Source organism: Phyllopteryx taeniolatus, chromosome 19 (assembly GCF_024500385.1).
Source record: "Phyllopteryx taeniolatus isolate TA_2022b chromosome 19, UOR_Ptae_1.2, whole genome shotgun sequence".
Lineage (NCBI taxonomy): Eukaryota > Metazoa > Chordata > Actinopteri > Syngnathiformes > Syngnathidae > Phyllopteryx > Phyllopteryx taeniolatus.
This window is the reverse complement of record NC_084520.1, coordinates 8035750-8054311: the sequence shown is the minus strand read 5'-3', so window position 1 is coordinate 8054311 and position 18562 is coordinate 8035750. Positions and strand designations below refer to the sequence as shown.

The window sequence follows — 18562 nt, the reverse complement described above, 5'->3', positions numbered from 1 at the left end:
GTTACAACGCACATGTGACCATTAGTAGTCGAGTGGGAGGAGAAAAGATCAAGTGAGAAAAGACGCTCACCCATCATTTTGTAAGCAGTGGTGCAGAGCCCATTGGTGTCGTTGGCCACGGGGTTGGGTTGCGGGGGCGGAGGTATGGTGGGCCTGTTCCTGGGCTTGGGGACAGGCCGCGGGCGTGTTAGCGAGCCCGTCTGGTAGGGGGACGGGGAAGCGGGGGCGACCTGAGCACCGTCCGGGCCGGGGGTGGCGGGGAGCGGGGGGGTGTCCGGAGGGCTGGGGGAGTCCGGCGGCGAGGGGTCCGCGCTCTGTGGGTCCCCGACGAGCTGACTGGGAGAACTGGCCTGTGTCGGCGGCTCTGGGGGCGGATGGCTGGGGGCTTGGATCGGCGGCTGGTTACTCGAGTGACGCCGGGGCGTGCTGTATGGCTGAGAGTTGGGAGACGTGGGGGACGTGGGGGAAGTGGGTGAGTGGCCGGACAGGGGTCTCGGAGGGGGACTTAGGGGTTGCGATGAGTTGACTGAGGCGTAGGGCTGGCTGGGCGGTGGGATTGGTGGCTTGGGGGGAGCGGGCGCCTGTTTCTTGATAACTGGAGATTGATGGAGGAACATTGGTTACTTTTTAGATTGCGCCTATTCACAAGAAAAATGAAGAACAACTTATGAGTCTACTGTTTATGTTCCTATCTGCTTATGATAGGCAGACATGTTTCCACAAAGCTCAGTGTCATTAGTAAAGAATGAATTGGCAATTCGCCGAATCGCCACTATAGTGTTCCCCCGCTATATCACGGTTCATTGTTCACGCAGACGCTTTATCGCAGATTTTTGAGCGTGTCTTTATTGTTTTTTGTTTTTTTTTGTTTTTTTTACGACCGCCGATTAGGGTCACCTACTGATAGGAAAGAATTAAACCAAGATGTGATTTTAAAGTAGTCATTACAGCATTTAATATCCGACAAGATGCAATTTAAAGTCATCATAATGAGATTTCAAGTCAACAATTGACTTGATGATGCCAGTTAAGAGTTAAAGGTCCTGTATTTTACCAAACCAACTTTTTCCAGTATTTGGGACATTATAATGGCTCTATGGTGCCTTAGTAAACATGTTAAATATGAATTAAAATCGTCCACTCATATCTGAGTTACAGATGTTTGTCTGCAGAGAGGCCTAAAATCAGGTCATTTGAATTTCTCCAGCTTAACTACAGTACGTCACTAGCAAAGATCTCTCCCTACCTCTCCGCCCCCGAGCCAGGGTTGTCAACATCACAAACACGTGTGCTCTCACAAGTAGTGAAGGGTGGGTCTTCGACATGGAGGCAACCAATCAGAGGAAAGGGGGCGGTCTTAGCCAAATACAGACAAAGCGGATATAAAACTTGGTCAAACAGAAGTAGCTGTAAGAGGGGCCTTTTCTGGACACTAGTATGACAAAACCAAGGTGTTTTGTTTTTTTTAATGAAATTGACACTTTTATACTTCGTACATGTTAGAGAGTCACTCTATGGAGGTCTAAATAGACAAAAAAAATTGAGCTTGAATGTGTAAAAATCAACAATTGATCCATTGTCCCAGCTTATTTGGAATGTGCAGGCATCAAATTCAAAACGAGTGAATATTTGCAAAAAATAAAAAATAAACAAGGTTCATCAGTTTCAACATTATTTTATCTTTGTAGTGTGGTCAATTAAACATACGTTCAAAAGGATTTGCAAATCATTGTATTCCGTTTTTATTTTCATTTGACACGATGTCCCAAATTCATGGGGATGGGAATGTTTTATTGTTTTTTTTTTTATGTGGCTGTTCTACAGTAAACTGGGAGTGACAAATAAACAGCTAAAAGGAAGCACCCTATGCCTCTTATTTAGAGTGTGAGCAAGAGAGTCAGAACAGGCACTCGGGAATAATTTAAAAAGTGTTTTTTTATTAACTTTGAGTGTGTTTTAATAAGTTTAGAAGCGTGTGTGTGGGTGGTAAAACGCACGTGCGAAGTTGTGTGGCATGTTTTTCACGTTCTCTATTTTCATCAACTGCGAGTGGCACCTATGCCTCATAGTTCGCCAAAACCCCCGCCTATTTACACTTTCTTGTCCCGATCCCTTGCTTTAATTGAATTTTTTTGACCCGATTCCCCGCTTATTTGCGTTTTTCTTGTCATGGCCATTATAAGGCAGTGTCAATTATTCACGGGGGTCCACTGTACTGCAGACTACAACCACAGTAATATACATTGTTTCAATTAACCCTCCTGATCGTTGTCAATCAAAACAGCATTTTTATATATTTCTAAAGGCATATTTTCTCATAGAGTTGTTCTATTACATTTCATTAGACTGTGCCGGGGTCGTATTGTTACAGCTGGTCAGTGTACTAACTAGTGATTGTTTTAGTGCTATATGAGCTTTGTGCCCTGACCTCTGCGCATCGTATGCGGACTGGTCCCTGTGCCCATCTGGCTGGCAGCCTGGCTCCCTGCTCCAGAACCGTTCCGTTGGATGAGGGGGGTTGGCGCGGTTGTGGGGTCACGCAGCTTTGGGTTGCTAAATGGAGAGAAAGGAAAGAGAAGGTTAATCATTAGGTGCATTGGGCATCATGTGTTCAAATACTGAACCAGGCACGTGCAGGACGGTTCATGAAACTGAAGAACCACAGGTTCTGATTCATTCCCCTAGCTGTAGCCTCCAGATAATCACAGCTGAGATGTAAATAATCAATGTACCCTAATATTTCCATAGACACTGTAAAAGCTGCGCCTGTGTGTTAGCCTCGCGTCTGTATGCTTGTCGTGTTCAATTCTTCTTAACATGCATGTTTTTTGGAATGTGGGAGGATGACGGGGTATCCGGAGAAAACCAATCCAAGCACGATGAGAACATGCAAACTAAATAGCAGAAGGCCGGAACAGAGATTCGAACTCCAAACCTCTGAACTGTGAGGCAGATGTCCTAACCAGCAGGAGACCATGCTGCCCTTAAGGTATTCAAAAAAATACAAACCTAATTTTGGCTCTAGCTCAGAACCAGCATTGGTACCAGCGTGAACAGGGGAAAACAGACCAATACATCTTATACCCCAAATAATGGCTGGTTCTGTCGTCCATTTGAATGGCAAATAAAAAAACAAGCCTCACACACACATTTTAACAACTAAAGGCCTCTTCTCAAATAAAACTCTGAAACTGTCTGAAGTTGAGTAAATGTCCCTGGCAATGCCTCTTTCATTTTAGATGGATAAAAAAATTTAAGGACGCCAGCAAGAGATTCCAGGCTGAGAGGGCAGAGTACCTAAAGACCCCTCTCTCAATTTATGCCCGAGCGTTTGGAAAAGAGACCATAAAGAGTTACTGAGAATGCAACAAATAGTGTCCGACTGTATAGCACTTCTCTGCCTGATAAAAACACAGCGATAGGAGGAGGGAAGGAAACCAAAAATTGCTTTATGAATAAAGGTGTACCAGTGAATGTACCAGCCTGGGAGGTTGCCACCACAGGCCGTCCAACCCTTAGGATTGTTTTTATCTGTCTGAATGTGAATGTTACCACTCAAGAAACCCTGAGTCACACGACAATATCCTGCCTCCTTTTCTAAAAAGTTTATCTGTGGATTAGAGTGATTAAGCAGAGGAAAGGATCGAGTGATTGCACAAAAAGACAGCAGACATGTTGTCTCTGCAAGATGAATAATAGTGAAAGAAAACACACACTCGGGATCAAGCTTTGAGAACACAAAATGACTAGTTTGACCGACTTATAAATAAGATGTCCCTCTCCCTCCCAGACAGCATTGGCAGTGAAGCAGCTCTTACCTGAGCTCCTCCGTATGCTGCGCTAGAAGCTGCTGAGCGGCAACAAGTGCAGCGAGACCCTGAGCCAAACTATGGGGGCTGTCGGGCCCCGCCGCCCCCGGTGGAGCTTGCGCCAGGGGCTCGGCCGAGGACTGCGGGACCTGCCCGGCGCCTTGTCCCTGCCCCGGGGCCTCCACAGGGGGTAAAGGGGGCTGGAAGGCGGGTGAGGTGTGCTGCTTTCTACCTAAAGTGGTACTGCCTCTACGGAGGGTGTGGTCCGAGTGCTTGTTAGAGGTGTTACTGGGGGTAGGGCAACGGTGAGAAAGTGAAGGAGACAAACAGAGAACACCACAGGACTGATCAGAAGAACAATGATGACACCAGGAGAAAAAAAAATCATCTTGAATACAGAAAAAAAACAAAGGGTGAGTAGGATTAGCACAAAAACACCAGAAATATTTTAGATGTAAAAATGTGAGCTAGAAATAATATTAGTGTACGAACTCTAATCACCCGTGAGTCCAACATTCAGGAAGCACAAATCAAAGCCAGGAAAGCAAACTGGGTTAATATTAAATGCTATTTAAAAAAATAAAAAAATAAATGGGGAGCAAAAAACACTGGAGATGTTTACTTGTCTTTGCGGCTTGAGTCTGTCTCTGGTCCCACCAAACTGCCTGGTCTCTTCCGCTCAATAGTGCCACTGTCATGATCCAGATGATTGTTGTGGTTGGATGAGGGTACAGGCATTGCAAACATGCCAGACACATTGAAGTCCACATCTGCAAGATAAGAGGTAATATTTACAAAAACATTTTGTAATGCAGTCTTGCTGCAACCAGTAAAGACTTTGAGTCATGGTCTTAAACTTTTAACTTAAGATTTGCAAGTGTCTCTACAAATTTAGGCCAATAATACATGTCACATTTTATGATAAAATGCTTTATCTTCTTCAATCAAACAATGAATGAAATTGCTCTGTGTGGACTTGGTTCCAATTGCCGCCGACAACCTGAAAAAAATCAATTACGATGTTAAAAATTGGTAGGTGTGCACGTGAAACTTGGGAGCTGCTCCTCCTATGAAACTTTACATTACTTTTTTATTGTGAGCAATTTAGCATCAACAATTTAAACTCTCAAAGCAGTCATTATTCATTCCTGGTGTCAAGTAGCTAAGTCCAAACTTGTCTGCCTTGAGATCTAATGACAGTTTTAAAAGAGAAAAACCTGCGCTTACCCTCAGGAAAGAACCAGTCAGCATGCTGGATGATGGGCTCTATGATGGCCACCACGTGTACAGATGTAGCCGCAGCCATCTCTGCCAAACTCCTGGGTGTCCGTGTGAAACAAAAAAAACATTGCTTAACACTTTTATAAAGTAAATAAAATGCTAACTGCATCATTCAATATCACAAACACGTCTTTTAATTATCGTGGACACATACTCACCCTTCAGTCTTGGCCCAGAGCAGATTGGGTCCAAGGACAATGGCAATGTTGCTGGGAGTCATTTTGTTTACCTCGCTGTCCTGAGCCAGTTTAGCGAGGAACTTTACCAGATACCTACAGGTTAACAACAATGTCAAACAAACTACACAGTTAGATACCATAGTAAGGCATTTTGGGGATTCAGGGCGAGGTTACCTCAAGTTGGTTTTGTTGTTCTTTGGTAGCTTATCGCATACAATCCATAGAGCCTGAAGCCTCTTGTCGGGATCTGATAAACTGAAACAATGAAAGAGCACATCTTAAGCAGGGTACACATCTACCAATGATGAATGAGCCAGGAGCATTAACAGCGAGTGCATCAGATTTGAAGAAGATATTCCCCATGCATCAGCTCATAAAGTTAGTGAAGATATGGGAAAACATTGTTTTGATAGCATAAAAGTCTAGCCATAAGCACACATATGCTGATTTTTTTCTCGTCAGGTGCGGGGTCTCACAAAAAAATGGATAAGCTGTTGATAATCATTGTGTGTTCCCCACCTTAGACATGACTTTGTGCTCATGTCATGTGTTTGTTTTAAAATAGGAGCCTTGCCTGCATGCTTGGGTCCATTCATCATAAAGCTGGTGGGTCATTAAAGGTTCAGGCAGTTCCCTAAGGTAGGACTTCAGTGCTCCTGAAATTGTATGTCCACATGTATTTCAGGTTGCTATTACACCAGCAAATACAGTACTGGTTCGGTTCATACCAGCAACAGCATGGGGGTCAGAGTAGAACTCCTCCAATTGTGAGGTGGAACAGTCCAGCGCCGCCTTTAGCTTCTTTAGTTTGGATGCCCCAGCTGCAATTCTGAATAGACCCTGACACACACACACACACACACACAAAACGTGACGGCTATGAGCGCTCGCCAACAACAAAAAGTGTATGCACTGCCAACTACGAGTTGCAGCACAGCACACTCTTTACATTGACACATACACAAAGGCAGTCTTCACGCCATTAGCGCACGGACCAGACTCAACAGGATATTGAAAAGGGCTTTTCTGTTCAAACTATCTCTCTTTCTTGTACAAGCAGACTAACAGCTACAAATGTGATTTATGAGCAGGAGAAAAGTCGACTATTGTTTGCTAAATTTGTTTTCAGGAGGGGACATCGCCACCTTTTCATCAATCAGCATGCTGGTGGCGTGGCTAGATGTGGGAATCCGCTCATCTGTGCCAACCTACACGTGAACAAGCTAGTTAAAGCTTGATCTCAGTTTGTGGTGTTGTAAATAGGGACCACAGCTCCGTGTGAGTTTTAATGAGCTACGCCAGCACTTATTTTACTTAAGGCAGCAGAACAAACCGGTGAGCAGTCGGGTTTTGAGCAAATGTAAACTCATTCTATGCTTTAAAAATACGGAGGGGGAAATTAACTGGCAGCAAGATCATCTTAAAACAATGAAAGCACCTTGCTACCATCTGTTATGCTTTAAATTGACTGATGACAGGAATGATTTTTTTTTTAGGTCAGAAAACAATTGCTAAATGTGACACAGATGGGTCTTTGAAAGGGAGTTCCAAAAATCATTTGTGAGTGAACACCAGGAATAAAATTAGGGGAAAATAGACTACATTCATGTTTTAAAACTGCATTGCTGTTTTTGACAGCTGAATTAAGTACATAATTGACCAATCCTGCAATGTAAGCCACAAACAGTGGGTAGAATTCAACAACAGTATGATTTGGAATGGTACACATTGACCTAACTTGCATGCTCAGCTCATTCAGTTGCTAATCGATGAACTTTAAAGTGTCTTGGTACACAATTGGGGTATTGTACCTAAAGTCCGGTATTCACTGCACTTGATAATACCAAATGAATGCAACATAACTATATTTAAAAGTCATTTAAATGTCTACCGCCTTGAATTCAGCAGTTTGTTTTGGCTCAATTACCTCTTCCTTCATCCCAGTCTCTAACAGCATCATGACACAGGCCTCTATAGGCAGGGCAATCTCCCTCCCACTCCTTTTCAGGTGCTCATCGAGCGCAGTGCCAAAGGCAGGCTTCTCAATCCAAGAATCTGAACATAAAATGTGAATTTCCTTATGATGCTACAGCAAGAGATGACATGCATTGTAAAGACTTTTGACATCCCGATTCCATTTATACCGTTTCCTATCCAAAGAGACATAAAACAACAATATCTAACATCTGACTGTCATGGTGGTGTGGCCTGGAATTGGTCTGGGCAGCAGATTTGTGGGGTCAACAGTTGAGGTGAAGTACTAAGTCAGCAGGACTGATTGTGCACATGTTTTGTGTTTACGCCTGTGTCAGATAATGTGCAAAGGAGGGAGGCTGTAATGGGTGGAAGGAGCGTGCATGTGCGCAAACGTGTGGATTGCTTCCCACTACACAGAACAAGGTCTCATATTGTGACAGAGTGACTTTGGTAAAAAAAATTGTTCTTTAGCAAAGGTGCATTGTTTACTGTTACATTGGGAACATGGATTTAGCAATGTCCTTTACCTTGCTGAGCCTGGATGGTTGGCAAGACACTCTCCAGTAAAGTGAGAGATTTTCGGTGGTATTCGGCCTGTGCTTCAAGAAGCTACAGGAAGAGAAAAGAAGAAGAGAAAATGATGAAGGCTGCAGAATGAGACAAACCGAACAGAAAAGAGAGCCTGGTCTGCGCTGTTTTAAAGTGACACGACAGCTGCGGGCATTCCCACAGAATCCATGCAAACATATTTTTCACTTGTCAAGAGTGTTGACTCACTGCACTCACCGTTAAGAAATAACAGGCATAGTCTCCTTCTTTTGAGAAGAAACTATACATGTCTGCAGCAAGTTGGTCCTGGTAGGAGAAACACAAAGTGAAAAGTGAGGATATGCCAGTACACAGTAGCTTTCAGGAAGAATAGAGTACCAGTTAAAAAAATATTTGAAGTGGCACTTGGTTTGGTGCGCAGCAACTTGACTATGTGAGTCATAAACCCTCCTGTAGGAGAAAAAGATGAGGGGGAAAACACAATGCTCGTACGCTTCCTGGGCAGAAAACCTGACATGCATCTTACAGTAGAGCGACACTAAAACACACCGATCAACAACTTCAATAGCTCCAGACACATGCGTGCGGGAGCTGACGGGGCATTTTGAGACATCCGGGTGCGTCAGTAAACTTGGTCGAAGGCCCAAAGGGTCTTGGAATGTTCACTTGCTGCTAAAATAACCTTTTCACAGTCGAAATGTTTGACCAGGCTACAGAGGCTATAAAAGACTGCCGGCCTGCATATTCGTTTAAGACTCACCTGATCTACCAGTATACGAGGCTGTCAAAGTTGTCATGTGAATGCAATCTGAGAGATACTTTCAACAGCTGTATTATGCCAAAATGGATGGAAACTGGAGATTACCATAAACACATTGAAGCAGCTCATTTCCACACAGAATGTTTGATACCTTGCAAAGTTCCACTTTGTTCATGGCCTCGTCCACTTCCTCCTTGAGTAGGTCAGCCTTGGCTGTCAGTGCTTGAGTGTTTGTTCCTGAGATTATTGACTTGGTCGCCTGCAACCATCTGTGTTTGGACATAGAAAGACACACATGGAATCAAGCTTTTTCCATGACACCACAATGTCAACTTCATAAGTGAGGAACAGAAGCCCTCTCTTATCATGATGCAAAGTTTCATATTATAGAGAGCATAGATAAGCAGCTCCACATTCGTATACTAAATGAAAACCTGACATTAAGGTGTTCTGTGCCAATGTTCGTCCTAGATGGCAACTATTAAGGAATCAATAAGATTTTAACCTATATAACCTAAGCATTGAACATTATTCAGAAACTAACTAAATAGTGATGAGTCAAACCTCGCTCTGGCAGAATCGTAGTCCAGCACCAATTTGGCCAACTGTTTCCTCTGTTTCAGAATGTTGGGAATGTCCACCTACCAGAAAAAAAACCCCAAAATATTTATTTTCTTAGCTGTCAGCCAAAAATCTTAACCTGTATAGAAGAGAAACAGAAGTGTGTGTTAACGTGTTTTTTTTTCTCAACAGGAGTTTTTCTGATTTAAATAGTATAACACCACCATACCGAGACATGTGCAAAACATCTCTAAATGCGTTGAGAAATTTGATTTATAACAAGCTGCTGTTTGAGGTTGCTGACCTCTGCAAGCTGGCTGAGAGGATCTAGGACATCTTTCTCTAGCTGTAGCTCGTGCTGCATCAGTTCAGATGCCAAACGACTCTCTGCGTCCCCACAAACCTCCATCATCTTCCTGTCAAAACATATCAGTACAGAGGGGAAGAGGGTTTTTATTGTGTGTGTGTGTGTGTGAGATCATCAGCAAAATCCATCCATCCATCCATTTTCTGAGCCGCTTCTCCTCACTAGGGTCGCGGGCGTGCTGGAGCCTATCCCAGCGATCATCGGGCAGGAGGCGGGGTACACCCTGAACTGGTTGCCAGCCAATCGCAGGGCACATAGAAACAAACAACCATTCGCACCTACGGGCAATTTAGAGTCCTCAATTAACCTGCATCCATGTTTTTGGGATGTGGGAGGAAACCGGAGTGCCCGGAGAAAACCCACGCAGGCACGGGGAAAACATGCAAACTCCACACAGGCGGGGCCGGGGATTGAACCCCGGTCCTCGAAACTGTGAGGCAGACGCTCTAACCAGTCTCCCACCGTGCCGCCCATCAGCAAAATGTGGGAGGCAATTGACCCACTATGTAGATAAAGTACAAACCACATTGTTGTGTTGTCAAATTTTGTATTTGTATTTTTATGAAAGTAGTTAAGGAACCATCACACACACATTTGAAGATGAGGTGATGCACTCTCTCTTCCTCATTATTTCCAGACAAACATGTGACTGCTAAGTGCTAACTACTTTCAAAAGCATGAAGTGATTGTTACATCCCGTTTTGTGCATTTCATTTGGCCACAGTGAATAAGCGGCTCCTCAAATGAAGATGTTGAAAGCCCCATTATGCCATTATGCCATTATCTGAAAATAAGATAATCATTCATACTCCCTGAAGAGCATCTGGCCTGCATAGCAACCGTTGCCACTAAGAAGGAAAAGATCATCTGAAGTGTCAATCAATAAGTAACTCACCCTATTAAAGAGTCCTCGCCCAGCTGGTTTCCACCTTCCACCATAGCCTGAGACAACGCCGTCAGAGGAAGCTTTTTCTGCGGCGGATATGTTCGTGTGGATGAAAGGCAGATGCAAACAATGATTAGTCTCAAACGGAGGCACTTCAAAATAGGCAACAGTCCATGTTTCTATTCAAAAGCGGGAGGTTGAGGCCAATGGAAATGTCATCAAGACTTTCCATTGAGTGAGCAAGAGGTGCATTCACAAAGTCAGGAAGAGGAAGTGAGCTGTCTGAGAAGAGGGGGGGAAATAGAAGTTAAATGGGATACAAGAGGTAACCAGGAGAAGTGAATCTATCAAATGCAGTGTTCTTTCCAAGCACCTTTAAAATAGGCCAGTTGTACAAAAAGTATGCTCCCAAAATCCTAGTCTAATGAGGAAAATACAACCAAAACAGTCATGCACAGAGACTCTAGTGAAAGTAAATATAAAGAGCAGATGTAATGGAACAAGTGGTTTTGAACAGGCCAAGGAGGTGGAATACTTCTTTTTTTTTTTTACCTGACCATTTCCTGTATAGAGGCGTGGTACGGACTGTAGTGCATGTTGGGTTGTGTGGGGCAGAAAACACAAGAGATACATTACATCTACTGGGATATTTCTAAGTTAGATACAATTGAAACTGTGATGGATCAAGTTGCCTTGTAGATGATTTCCAAATACTGCATACAATGATTTGAATTTAAGGCTTCGGGGGTCACCTGGGTTAGACCAAAAGTGGACTCACATGTCTTTTCTCTGCATCTGTGCCAATGTGTCCCTGCAGACATGAGACCATCTTCTTGTGTGTGTTGTGGGACACCACACGCACCAACTCCATCCGCCGCTCAATCTGTGCAACAAGATGTAACAATGTTTAACAAATATATTCCAGATTTTAGAAAAAAATTGAGTGATATTTTAGCATCTGGCCTTTGAGATGTGTAATCCAAGTTTACATAATCCTTGGATTATATTTTCTTTTGGTTATTATTGTTGTTTTATTGACCAGCACTGTAAAAAAAACAGCCATAAAGAAACAACAGTGTACTGATGGTTAATGAGTTTGAGTTCTGAACATAGATTTGATTTGTAGATGCCTTGGGAGAGTTCAGAGTTCAACGGTGATTGATAAGGATGGTCCCCATGGAACAAGGCTGGAATGTTATCTTTAAAGCACATTGCTCATCGGAAGTGTTTCCATAGCAACGGTCACTGGGCTGTGAGCAGGGCCGATGCGTTCATTAGTGTTAAAAAGGCGTTGGGGTTACACAGCCTTTCTCCTGTCTGCGCCCTAGCAACACAGATCCACTCTGTTTCAGCTATAATACTTTCATTGATGAGCTGGTCAATGATGGGAGTCACAGCTATTTTGGTTGGAAGCCAAGTGAAGCTGCACACTGTCCTTGTGATGCCAGGTGCTTGACTGGGACAACCAGTGTCAACAATGTGCACAGCATTTCCGTCATTTTTTCACAACACCTTCGCCAAGAGGAGGATATGAAAAACGCTTTGCAAGATCACACCTTGATCTCATAAAAAGCTGGCAGCACCAAAGAAAAATAGTTGTGCCTGGAGGGGGGAAACAAGTCGTGTTAAAATAATGCTCCATGAGGACATTGAGATCTAGAGGGCAAGCGGAGCAGTAACGGAGGGGGATGAATGCGAAAGGGAGCATCAACCAAATACCAGACAATTGTGTTCCAAAAACAGAACCGAGTCAGAATTCCACAGCAGATATCTGCCTCCATAAGCCACACAGACTCATTTTTGCCTCCCACTGTTCTTGCGCTCTTACGTCACTCATGACCCATGGTGGCCCCCGGCATTCCCAAAACAGCTGGGTCAAATACAAACTCACAAAACACACACGTAAAAGACAAGATCTATATAGCTTTGCAACATTACTTAGACTATGGCCACTTAGTATTTGACACAAAAACAAGACAGGAATTCCCTTTCCGCCAATGTAGGAGGAGGAAAAATCATGGTTCCATGTATTGGAAGTGTTTGGCTTTTATGCATCACTAGGAAATGGTTTCCTTTCAAAACAGGATACAGAACACCATAGCATAGCTTCTGTCATACGCCTCTCAAGGGTAGCAGCAGGGTGTGTTTCACCAGTTTTGACGAGTTAAACACGGGGACAATCCCATGACGCACTACAGACTAGGGAATCCCAGACTTGCAGAAAGACAAAGAAGGTGCCTGTCCTGTTGCCTGTATTTGTTTATTGGTTTCCAAGAGAAAGGTGTGGACAAGTTTGGAATGGGAAAAAAAAAACATGACTCACTCGGGGTGATTTCAGACGTCAAGGCTAATTTGTTTGCATCAGAGAAGTGTAGCAGAGGTTGGTCGCTAACCTACCAGACTGCTGTCAAGTTTTAAAGGAACACAATATAGCATATTGTGCAGACAGGCTCCTTGGTCATTCCACAGCATTTCTGTGGTCTCCTACTGTGGTCAAGCTACTATTAAAGAGGAGCAACAAGGAATTCCAGCTCAGTGGGAGATCAGGGTAACAGAAAGACAGTTGACTAGAACAGTATATAGAATTTAGAAAAGCCAAGACAAGGGTGAATTTATTAAACAAGTGTACATTTAAAACCAAGAAATGAATTGATGGCTACATCCATCCATTTTCCAACTGCTTATCCTGAAGCCGATCTCAGATGGTTTAGGCCAAGGGACGGACTACACCCTGGAATGGTCAATAGCCAATTGTAGGGTGATTGTGAATGAGACATTGAGTGGAAATTGAATCCACGCCAGATGCAATCAACTACGTTAACTACTAATGGTCACTATTAAAGGCTATGGAGTGGGTTAATACATCACAATGCAGTATAGAAATCCCTAGATTGATCTGTCAGAAAGAAATAGAACGAGCGGAAACACAGCAATTTGATTGGATGCTTTGTGCCAACGCCTTAACATTTGCTGATTTTGTGTCTGTGAACTTTCCTTTGAATCCTCCTGAAGGAATAAAAACAATGTTTGGACTGATTTTGACACAACTCAGAATTAGCATTCCACAATAATGCACACCAAATTATTACCAAGCTGAATAAATCAGGACCTAATACATTCCCATCCAGCGCATCAAAAACATAGAATTTTGTCTCTCTTTGGAACTAAGGGATCATACGAATTTTTTTTGTGTGTGCCCTGTGCTGCTAAGGACGCAGCTGATTCCCAAAGAGACAACACCGTCTTTGAGGAGCAGTGAAAGTTGTTGAAAATTGTCAGACATAATATAATACAGCCACTTCGTTCTGCAATTACATTTTGTTCATCATCTGTCATCCAATTACATCTACACAAGCACTTGCGTGTGTGTATAAAGGCAAATATGTTTAGAGAACATGTTTTATAGGTAATGTTCGCTTATGTGTCGCTTACGAAACAAAGTGTGCATTACTGTACTGTGAGTTGTGTTGTTTTCTCAAAGCAAAGCCATCACACTTTTTTTTATCTGCATCTTTGACAACACCCAGTTGCACACAAAGAAGCCTCATCGCTGGAATGCCTTTGCAACCCCACCTGCTTCCTCAAGATAGCTACAGAGACTGAATGAACCCGAGGTATTGACATTCAGAATGAGAAGTTACACAGCACAATCACAATTAAAGTGACCTCTTGTCCAGATGACTTTGGGATCATTGTTATTGTGGAAGTTTTTCACAACTGTGTCAGTCAACAGTTCTTCACATCTGCATGTCACACTTTGGATCAAGTGGTCAGTCTCCAACCAGAAAAGACAAAATACCAAAAAATAGAGGTGACATGAATAAACTGTTTCAACTTTTCGTTCCTGCATCTGTGAGACTTTAAATTAATAGATTTTGTGGGAATGATACGAGCAAGGCGATCCATACCGTAACAAAATCCTGTTACTTATCAAGTCATCACAATCATGGAACAGTTACCTGTATATGTTACAGTGTTTACTGTGAAACCCTAAAAGGAAGCGCTTGTCAACATCCGACACGTCCATCACAAATTTAAGCACACAAACTCAGCTATTTCCCAAAGTGAATAACAATCACCCGCTAGGCTAGTCATCACAACTCGGTCAGCAAACATTAACAGCTATTAGAGCATGAGCATGCTTTTGGCAGCACTAGAATATAATTATTTGTGTGCGTCTGTGTGTGACAGAAGAGATAGGAAAAAAATACATGACAAATAAAGCTGAAAAGTATAACATAATATATAATGTTTCTGCAGGATATTTTCTCTACAAAATTATTGTGGTCTATTTTAATAATTAATTTGATATTAAATAATATTTAACTAAAAAAAATCTCCATTTATTAGGTGAACAACCCAAGAGATCAATATTGTAGTGGTAGTAAGAAGCTACTTTTTTAATTTTTGCTTTTTTCATTTTAGCTTTCTTTTTCATTTAAAGCAATTACGCTCTTTATTGTGATGTGCAATTGTTGAAGTCAGTTTATTGGCATTTTCGGCTAACTACAGTTGTGGGTGAAAATATAACATACAGAACAGGACACAATCAGAGGCTTTTGTCAAATGTTTGGTGAAAAAAAAAACATTTTAGTGCTGCCAACGCCCAACAGATGCAGCCTTTCCCTGCATGAGGTAAGATCTGGTGACAGCTCTACAACATCAGATTAATGGCTTACCTGTAAAAGGTCATCACTGAGAACTTCTGTTTTCTCTGCTCTGCGGGTGAGAAAGACAAACAGAAAGGATGTGATAAGTACTGACAGACAAGGACAAGAGATAGAAGTAGCCATGCTTCACTTCAGTTTACATATTCTGAAAATATGTGCAAGGAGTAGACCGTGCTGCAGAAATACCAGTTTACACACTGAACTTGAACTTCATGGGAACATTATCTGGTACAAGCCTTCCTAAAAGGTTACACTAGTCTAACATCAAAATAAAATGTGAACAATACTCTTCAAGACATATAATAAAACACTAATGGAGAAAGCATGGCAGAGGTTCAAACAGTGGAGCTCAAACAGGGAGTTACATCAACTCTTGTTAGTATCTGGTGACTCACACAAGCAGAGCAACAACACAGCAGTGCCCTGCCCGAGCCTATTATTAGTCAGCTAATAGTTGGGCCTGGTGAGGTCAGACAGATTAAATTCACTTAAAGGAAGAGGGCATGGGAGGAACTAATGCTTGCTAATCAACACCTTCACATTAGCTGGTTGCTAATGGTTGAACCTGTCGTAAATGTAACTGTGACTGAGTGATATCTTATTACAGTATAGTATAATGCTAATTTAGCTATTTCTAATGCATAATACTTCAAGCAGTTGCATCAATATCATACATTATACATATATTTTTTGAGTAAAAGTGATAATCCATCACATCTGATGGTGCAAAATATCAATATTGAATATGAAATTCTAGTACTGTATCTGCCGATATGTCGTTTGTGGGGTAGCATGTCTGCCTCACTGTTTTCAGGTTCAGGGTTCAATTCTCGTCTCTGACCTTCCATGTGGAGTTTCCCTGTTCTTCTCGTGCTTGGGTGGGGGTTCTCCAGATACTCCAGCTTCCACCCACATACCAAACATGCATGTTAGGTTTTGAAGACTAAATTGTCCATAGGTGTGAATGTGAGTGGGAATGGTTGTTTGTCTATGTGCGCCCTGCCATTGACTGGCTAACAGTCCAAGATGTACCCCACCTCTTGCAAAAATTTCACTGGGACAGGTTCCGGCTCACCCGCTACCCTAATGTGGATGGATGGACAGACAGACAGAGAGACGGATGGATGGATGGACGGATGGACGGATGGATGGATGGACGGATGGACGGATGTCATGATTGAGTGATTGGACAACATATTTTGGCTGCTGGATCTAAAAGCTCCAGAGTTCAATTAAATAAGTTACTAGCCTTGGATGGAATATAATGTTAAGTATAACATGTTATTAATTCACTGTCAAACATCTTCCAGCACCCTTTAATGGGACTTCACTTTTCCTGAACATCTCCTGTTGCTGAACATGATAAAGCAGATAAACCTGCTGACTGAAGTAAACCTGTAGACAGCCTCTAGCCTGCAATTTGGGTAACAGGAGCTGTCAATGAAGTCTCCCTCACACACTTTGATGAACTGTAGTAACCTCATCAGAGCACAGAACAGCTGCTTTCCATTACAAACATGGAGGCAGAAAGCAGGCAGAAACAGCGAGACTGACACAGACGGGGAGGATAGTTTGGGGGTTCCATGGAAAGAAATACAAATACTGAGGTTCAGGGCTGGTGGGGTTACGGACTCTAGAGTAATGTAAAGCCACTGCATGGAAATTATTATTTTTTGGCTGGTGAGGTAACACATGCAGAGAGAGGAGCTGCAGAATAATGTACAGAAATATACAACACAGCACTTGCAGCTCACTGTGGAAAAAAATGTGAAGCACACACACATAGAATGGTATTTGGAAGCCACAGTGTGGGATTCCTTGTTCTGATGTACAACATTCAGACGAGGAATTTATGTGGTTTGGTTTAAATGCTAATTGATGTAATCATCAAACATTCTGAGCCAGTAACCCTACATACTCAAACAGAGAGTTTAACTTAACTTAGTAAAGATGGATTGTCTCACTACTATACTTTACACCGATTTGATTGGCTGATCGGTATCGGCCGATATTTAGCATTTTACGCTGATCGGCTTTAATGTCATAATTCGCCGATCCGATCAATGAGCTCCGCAAAAGACATCAAGTCCGTGTCGCTGCGTGCACAGTATATTTGAATCCAAAACCTAGTTTATTTTTAGCCTTGTCGCGTGTCTTTTGACGTAGTACTGTAAATATCTGACGGACAATTAAGTTAATTAAAATTAATTTTTTTTAAATTAATAAAATAAAAAAAATGTAAAATAAAAACCTCGGCGGTCTGGGCCAGAGAACACGTCGGAGACAGGCAACACGTAATGCCCGGATCAGACTACAAGACACATTTCCTCTTTCACGATTGCACTGTCAAGACTACTGCAATAAAATCTTGTATTCCGATACCACCGCATCCCGTTTTTACGATCATTGGGCTTTATCTTGTCAACTCAAATGCGACCGGATACACTCGTTACCGTGGTGACGACGACAAGAGTGGAGCGAGTATTATAAGGCCAAAATGGGGGAAAACGTGTGCTGGTGGTCACCGGTGCTCAGGACAGGAGAGGACGTTCGTTTAAGGCTTGCTTGAGGTATGTTCACGTACGTTTAATACAATACGGCTCACAAGCAGGCAATAAAATGTTATGTAGCCTAGCAAGCTAGCGGTAGCACAAACGGTTGGACGTAAACATGCCGCCGTTATGTCCAATCATGCTCTAAAGTTTCGGTGTGGGTGAAGTAATTTAATTAAAAATAAAGTAATTTAATTACAGTAAGTTAGCACCCATTATTTCTGTCATGTAATGTTGGTTTAACCTGACTGATTAGAATACACGATCTGACTAGAGCAGTGATTTCCAACCTTTATGGAGCCAAGGAACATGTTTCAATTGAAAAATCTCATGGCACACCAACAAACAAAAATGTCACAAAAAGTGGATACATTAATTACTGTATTTACTTCCTGCCATCTAATAAAAGACCATTCATTTGTTCTGTCTGTCACTATGCCTCACTGGCATAAATAGAGGAACATATTTATTTGTTGTAAATATATTTTTTGGAGCAATTAAGTATACAAGTATATACAGTAAATGAACAGGTCATTTAAATAGTCACATTCCTCCATCTTGTGATCGGATCGGTTATCGGTTTTTTAAACTCGCTGATCGGTCCCAAATATCCTGATCGTGTAAAGCCTACTCACTACATTATTAAACCTTACTAGCCTTTCATATATTCTGGCTCCAGCAGGACTCCTTGGGGGCTGATTTGCTGTGGTTGCAAAAAAATATATCCTGCCACCAGTGCGTTCCTTAAACAGACTGACACCACTGTGCATCTGGCCCACTTCAGGGGCCCAGAGTCTCAAAGTTGAAGCAAAAAGGGAAAACTTGGATGCAGCTTTTAGTTATAAGTGTAACAATATTTTTTCACTAGCACCAAAACTGTTACAGTGGAACCTCTAAAGCTTGCAAAGAGAGTAAAATTTAGATTTCAATTGACATTGTCTGGAAAAATATGTCGAGGTGCCACAAAATTT

General features: G+C 42.4%; 1 protein-coding gene across 6 annotated transcripts in view; it reads right to left on the bottom strand.

Moving 5' to 3' along the window:
* arhgap17a (Rho GTPase activating protein 17a) overlaps window positions 1-18562 on the bottom strand; it is a 28508-nt gene that overhangs the window by 4321 nt on the left and 5625 nt on the right. For 4 of the 6 annotated variants that reach the window (XM_061756852.1, XM_061756849.1, XM_061756847.1 and 1 more), the window contains exons 2-20: window positions 15049-15088; window positions 11148-11252; window positions 10922-10954; window positions 10379-10455; window positions 9421-9532; window positions 9120-9196; window positions 8707-8824; window positions 8033-8101; window positions 7774-7855; window positions 7197-7324; window positions 5998-6109; window positions 5844-5925; window positions 5444-5524; window positions 5249-5362; window positions 5037-5128; window positions 4432-4579; window positions 3819-4097; window positions 2429-2553; window positions 71-595 (exon numbers count right to left, since the gene is read on the bottom strand). In XM_061756852.1, the coding sequence (XP_061612836.1) occupies window positions 71-595; window positions 2429-2553; window positions 3819-4097; window positions 4432-4579; window positions 5037-5128; window positions 5249-5362; window positions 5444-5524; window positions 5844-5925; window positions 5998-6109; window positions 7197-7324; window positions 7774-7855; window positions 8033-8101; window positions 8707-8824; window positions 9120-9196; window positions 9421-9532; window positions 10379-10455; window positions 10922-10954; window positions 11148-11252; window positions 15049-15088 (2399 nt within the window). The remainder of the gene's footprint in view (window positions 1-70; window positions 596-2428; window positions 2554-3818; window positions 4098-4431; window positions 4580-5036; window positions 5129-5248; window positions 5363-5443; window positions 5525-5843; window positions 5926-5997; window positions 6110-7196; window positions 7325-7773; window positions 7856-8032; window positions 8102-8706; window positions 8825-9119; window positions 9197-9420; window positions 9533-10378; window positions 10456-10921; window positions 10955-11147; window positions 11253-15048; window positions 15089-18562) is intronic. The other 2 variants (XM_061756848.1, XM_061756853.1) reach the window with 2 other exon arrangements.